Below are 5,446 nucleotides of genomic sequence, written 5' to 3'. Positions count from 1 at the left end.
AGCGCCGGGCGGGACAAAGGTTCGGCGGCGCCCGCGGGGTCCAAGGGTCGCTCGGCCGTGCCGAGCTGGAGCGGGCCGGAGCCGGGCGAGCGTCTGTGGGTTCGTTCTGCCTGTCCTAAGGCGGGAGTGCTGAGGATTACAGCTACTTTAACGCTAACATCTGCTACAACCTTTCTTGTTTTTTGCAGACGTGAATTTAGAAATTCCTGGACAGGCACTCAGCAACCCTGTCCCTTAGGAGATCATTCCTGGTTAGCAACATACCAGGTTAGGCTGCTCCTGGAAATTAGTTAGTAAAAATACTCCTAATTAATAAGCTTTTCATGTTTACTTGTTCTGAACAGACTGAGTGCACCTCCATAGAAGACCCTTTTGGGGGTGGCTACAGACTAAGTAGTTGACGAGAAGCTGTGATATAAGAAACCAGGACTGGCTTAGTGGGTGTTCTTTGCTTGTTTCATAAACGTAGGAAACTCCTCTCTGGTATCCGAATGCATTTTGTTGTAGTAATTACAGTTTCTGATGCCAGATACAGAGAAGATCATCCAGCTTCTCTTTCTCTCCTAGAGACACAATGTCTTCTGGAAACAACTGTCAACTTCAGACATTCACCAAACCGGCACTTGGTGAAAAAGAAGCGATGGAATTGGTTGACAGGGTGTTTGGATTAAAGGTGTCTTGGATCGGGCCACTCCCCAGCTACGACGATCAGAATTTCCACGTGCGCGTTTCAAGAAACAAAGGTGCGGCTGAAGGCGCTGATGAGTATGTGCTCAAAATCACCAATTCGGAAGACAGCCAGGAGCCTGACCTCATTGAAGCACAGACCCAGGCCATGATGTTTCTCAGCGCTGAAGGCTTTCCTTCAGCTACCCCTTGTCTTACAAGAGATGGTAACATCATGTCTCTGGAGTCAGTAGGTGAGCAATTACGAGCACCTTTACTGCCCTGCTATCACCCTCAGCTTGCTATATGGCATGCCGTGTATGCACTAAAGTCGAACTCTAGGCTTGTTTTTAACTCTTAGGAGATATCAGGTGACCTGTATGCCTAGCCATAACAGTCCAAACTTAAAACACCAGAAGCAAAGCAAGTCAAAGAGAGTAATAATTAACTCTGAAAACACTTAGGAAATAACTTCAGTATAATGAATTGGAGAAAACACTGATCCGACCTGTCTGTGCATAAGAAGAGGAGGGAAAAAAAGCCTCATTCCCTAAATGATGTTACAAGTTATTTGCCTACAGAATGGTGTAAAATACTGTTCTAGCCTATCTATGGTGCCAGAACAAATTGCTTTAACAGCACTTGGAAGAAAGATTGTGTTGACATTTTGCTTTTATTTTCACTGTCACTTCCATACAAAAGCTGGGGTTCCTGAGACCACCTGTTCTGCTGCAAAGCTGCGTGAGCGGCTGCCTACAGGCACTGGAGGGAACCTGCTGTGTGCAGGGTCAGTCCCAGGCACAAGGATGAGACATCCAGCACAGATTGCAAGTGTGTTAAGGTTTGCACATCATCGTACAACATTCTGGTAAATCAAATGTTTGAATGAAATCTGTTTATCAGCTACATCTGATGACTTCTGCACTGGGATAAACCTTTTTTGCGCCTTGCATTAACTAATACTCCATAGCATATATCGAAATGACTGACTGCATCTCTCTTTGCTTGTCAGGTACTGGACCTGGGAACAAAAAGTACATGGTCAGACTGCTGACCTACCTGCCAGGCAAGCCGGTAGCAAAAATTACTACAAATGCTCAGATTTTCTATGAGGTCGGTAAGCTGGCTGCCAGTTTGGATAAAGCTCTCTCAGAGGTGAGTTTTCATTGCTCTGGGCTCACAAACTTCTTCCTCAATTTCTCCTCTGTATTTCTTCTTGTGCTTGCTGTCTGCTTTCCTGATCTGCAAAATTCAGGTTGGTGAATGCGGATTAACTCATCTTTCAGGTGCCAACTTCCAAGCTGGCTGTTACTAAAGCATTTCCCCAAGTAAACGTCCCCAGTTGGTGCTTATGGCTTGGTATTGGGGATCCTTTTGGCAAAGCATTTTCACAGAATGAACAGGGAGATAAGGATTTCTTTTTACTCATGCAAAACTCACCTGTTTGGTTCTTCAAACCCGGCAAATAAGGACAGTGAACCCTAGGCTGCCCAAATTATAAGTATGTAAAGCTTGTTTTAAAGCATTTTTGAATAATACACACCAGGCAGAGCTGGCTGATCTATTATTTTGAGTTCATTTTGACTTGCTGTCTTTCTCCTGGTTATTAGAACTAGGACCATTTAACATTGGTAGCCGTTGGTTCCTTCTCTACAATGCCAGCTGTGCTAATGAACAGAGATTTGTGACACTTCTCTGATTTGCACCACTTCCAGTCAAATAATCTTAATGCAAAGTGAAAGTTCTTTCTTTACTCTGTAATTATATAGGATAATAAAGCTGATAAATCAGCCTGTAATTAAGTTAGATACATAAAAGAACTCTTGCATTATTTATTGCCTTTCATTAACCTTTCCTTCTCAAAGTTGTGGCTAGCGGCTTTAGACAATTATGAAATGTGAACTGCCAGCTTTACTAACCACATTCTTAAATTACAAGACCATTTTTCAATTGGGAAAGATAATTTACTGCTGCTTTCCAACACTGGTCATGCTCTTATAATGCGATTAAAACAATTTATATAGACCAGCTAGTCTCAAAATGTGCCTGTGATTTGTCCTGCCAAGGAGGAAACAGTTGATGAGAAAGCAAATTTTGATGGCGCAGGCTCTTTATGCCCTTAACATGGATTATCATCTACCAAGGTTTGTCATTTAAAAGAAAGAAAATTACAGTCATTACTGTCAAATTTCAAAATATCATTGACATTAAAAAACCTAAGGCATTAAATTTTCTGATGACAGATCAGAAAATACAGCCTGTCTTTTCTAGCCAGTTAATTTACTTTGCCATGGTTTTTTTTGTGCACAAAATAGTATTCTCCCACTTTCTCTGTTGGAGTCTCCTTTTGCTTGGATGTGCCTCACATCCTTTGAATGGAAATAAGTTTATGGCTGTAAAGTGACTGTCTATGGCTTTACAGTAACAAAGGGCTCGTGACTTTTTATTACCCTTCACACACCTGGTAACCCATTTATAGCTTGCTGGAATATCTGATTTGCGCTGGGAAGATTGCAGATGTTGCTTATCAGAAGGCATTCTCCCTACCAATGTGGTGCTTTACACAGCACTAGGGATCCTGTATTGTGATTTTTGGTTTAGGCTTCATCTTGTTCCTTACTTTTTCATACAGGGTTCCAGTATTGACTATGATTTAACTGTCTTTAAGAGCCTTAATTACAAGCATGGGTTTCTTTTTAAGAGGACGCCAGCTACTCTTGTGGAAGCTGTTTTTATTTGCCCTATGCACTGGTAGAATGCAGCCCACAAGCTGCCTTAATAAGCAGTAAAGGATTCAAGGATAAGTGTGGTATGCAGTGGGAAAGATGCTTTTCCTCCCTAAATATCACTTTCCAACCCCCCCTTTTCATTTGCTAGTGAGAAAGAAGTTAGGGACCTTGGGTTTTTTTGAAATATTTAGGCCACCTAGATGTACAAAGGCAAACTTTCATAAGAATATAGTATTTCTGTCCTCAGGATTTTTCATTTACGAGCTGATCCTAAGGCTTGTCTGTCCCCAGAAGCTGCCACCTTTAAATGCAGAGAGTGTGCCTGTTGCTGGCACGTTGGCAGGTTTTGTGCCTCTTCTGCTCTGGCAGGTTTCTGTGCCATCCAGGCTCTGCCAGTGTGGGACTCTGGCCTTGGCAGGGCCTCAAAGGCGCTACATAATGGCACGTTATAGAAAGTCAGTATCAATTTTAAATTATTTAAGTGATGAATGACTTAAGATAATCTTTTTACCTGAAGAGTGGGGAAAAAAACATTCAGGTTGTATGTAGATATCAACACGCTTGCCTTAATGATTCTTTGGGTTATTCTTTTACTTGTTGATACAAAGCAACAGTCAAAATCATGGTTCTTTTCAGTGAGTCTCATTAGGAACCTGTCAAAGTTAATGGGGGCTTTGAATCAAGCCCTTTAATCATAAACCCAGGATTTTTACTTATGGCCTATTTTATCTTGTGCTTTTTCCAAAGAAATTCCATCATCCATCAGTAAAAAGTCTGCATCGTGGTCAGTTCATTTGGAACCTGGCAAACGTTCCCCTTCTAGATCAGTACATTTATGCCTTGGGCCAGAACAAATACCGTGAAGTTGTGGAAAAAGTTATTGAGCAGTTTAAAGGGGAAGTAATACCCAAGCTAAGCAGTTTTCGAGCCTGTGAGTATTTTATTCTCATTGTAATTATGTTGAACTGAGACACTGACATTTCTTACAGGAGTTTGGGTCTGTGGAGAAGGCAAAAAAAAGCAAAAAAAAAAAAGTTATCTCCTTTATCCCTAGTTACACATGTGCAAATATTGTGCTGAATGAACACAGTGCAGAATAAGCCAGGAGGATTGTTTGATAATTTGAAAACTGCTATTCTGCATTTGGAAAACATGTAGCACATCACAGGAAGTACCAGCCCAGAATGAGATCTGGTAACGCTCCCTTGAGCAGTTGCTCGCTCGTCACTTTTTTGTGGAATGGAGGTTCCTCGGAAGCAGCAAGGCTGTGAAAGGCAATGCTTGATGCTGAGGGAGACTAGTATGGTTTGGTAGTTGAGTGTTAGTTTGAGCCTCTGTGCATCTTTTCAAAGCTGTTTCACTGGGGGGCAGGGGGGAAAAGCTAGATTTTGCTGTTTACTAAATACTGTTTCTATTTATTCTGTGTTTAGGTATCAATCACGGAGATCTTAATGACCACAACATTCTAGTAGACTGCAGTTCTGCTTCCCTGGAGAATCCTCAGTACAGGGTGTCTGGCATCCTGGATTTTGGTGACATGAGTTACGGTTACTATGTATTTGAAGTGGCAATAGCCATCATGTACATGATGATCGAGAGCCCCGATCCTCTGAGTGTTGGAGGGCATGTTCTGGCGGGGTTTGAGAGCGTCCTGCCCCTCACAGAGGAGGAGAGGGGTGCCCTCTTTCTCTTGGTGAGCGGGAGGTTTTCCCAGTCCCTCGTCATAGCAGCCCACACGGCTCTGCTGTACCCAGAGAATAAGGAATACCTCATGATCACGGCCAAAACTGGATGGAAACACTTAATGACAATGTTTGAGATGGGCCAAGAAGCTGTAGAGAGGACATGGTTTGAGACTGCCCAAGCATATACCGACCGCGCGCCCGCCCAGTAGATGGCTGGCTGCTGAGGTACCTGCACGGTGACACCCGACCCTGCTGCAATAAAGGCGACGCTGCCTGTGCCGGAGCGCGTCCGTCCACCGCCGTCTGTGCGCACGATCGGGGCGGGGGTGGCGCTCTCCTGCCCGAGGCGGTGGTCCCCGTCCCCGT

The 5,446-nt window shown here is 43.5% G+C and overlaps 1 protein-coding gene across 1 annotated transcript; it reads left to right on the top strand.

Annotated features, from left to right (window-relative positions):
* Nucleotides 1-574: 574 nt before the first annotated feature.
* Nucleotides 575-5,289, top strand: HYKK (hydroxylysine kinase). The gene is made up of 4 exons (XM_009886680.1): nt 575-920; nt 1,679-1,821; nt 4,143-4,326; nt 4,826-5,289. Exons 1-4 carry the CDS (start codon nt 575-577, stop codon nt 5,287-5,289), a joined length of 1,137 nt encoding a protein of 378 aa, XP_009884982.1.
* Nucleotides 5,290-5,446: the final 157 nt, after the last annotated feature.

This window comes from Charadrius vociferus, unplaced genomic scaffold, assembly GCF_000708025.1.
Source record: "Charadrius vociferus isolate BGI_N301 unplaced genomic scaffold, ASM70802v2 scaffold356, whole genome shotgun sequence".
NCBI classification, from domain to species: domain Eukaryota; kingdom Metazoa; phylum Chordata; class Aves; order Charadriiformes; family Charadriidae; genus Charadrius; species Charadrius vociferus.
Note: the sequence above shows the minus strand (reverse complement) of the source record. Positions and strands in the feature narration are given on the sequence as shown.

Coding starts and splice junctions, on each gene's coding strand:
- HYKK (XM_009886680.1), top strand. CDS start 575: ATGTCTTCTGGAAACAACTGTCAACTTCAGACATTCACCAAACCGGCA. Junction 921..1,678: donor CATGTCTCTGGAGTCAGTAG/GTGAGCAATTAC, acceptor TTTGCTTGTCAG/GTACTGGACCTGGGAACAAA. Junction 1,822..4,142: donor TGGATAAAGCTCTCTCAGAG/GTGAGTTTTCAT, acceptor CTTTTTCCAAAG/AAATTCCATCATCCATCAGT.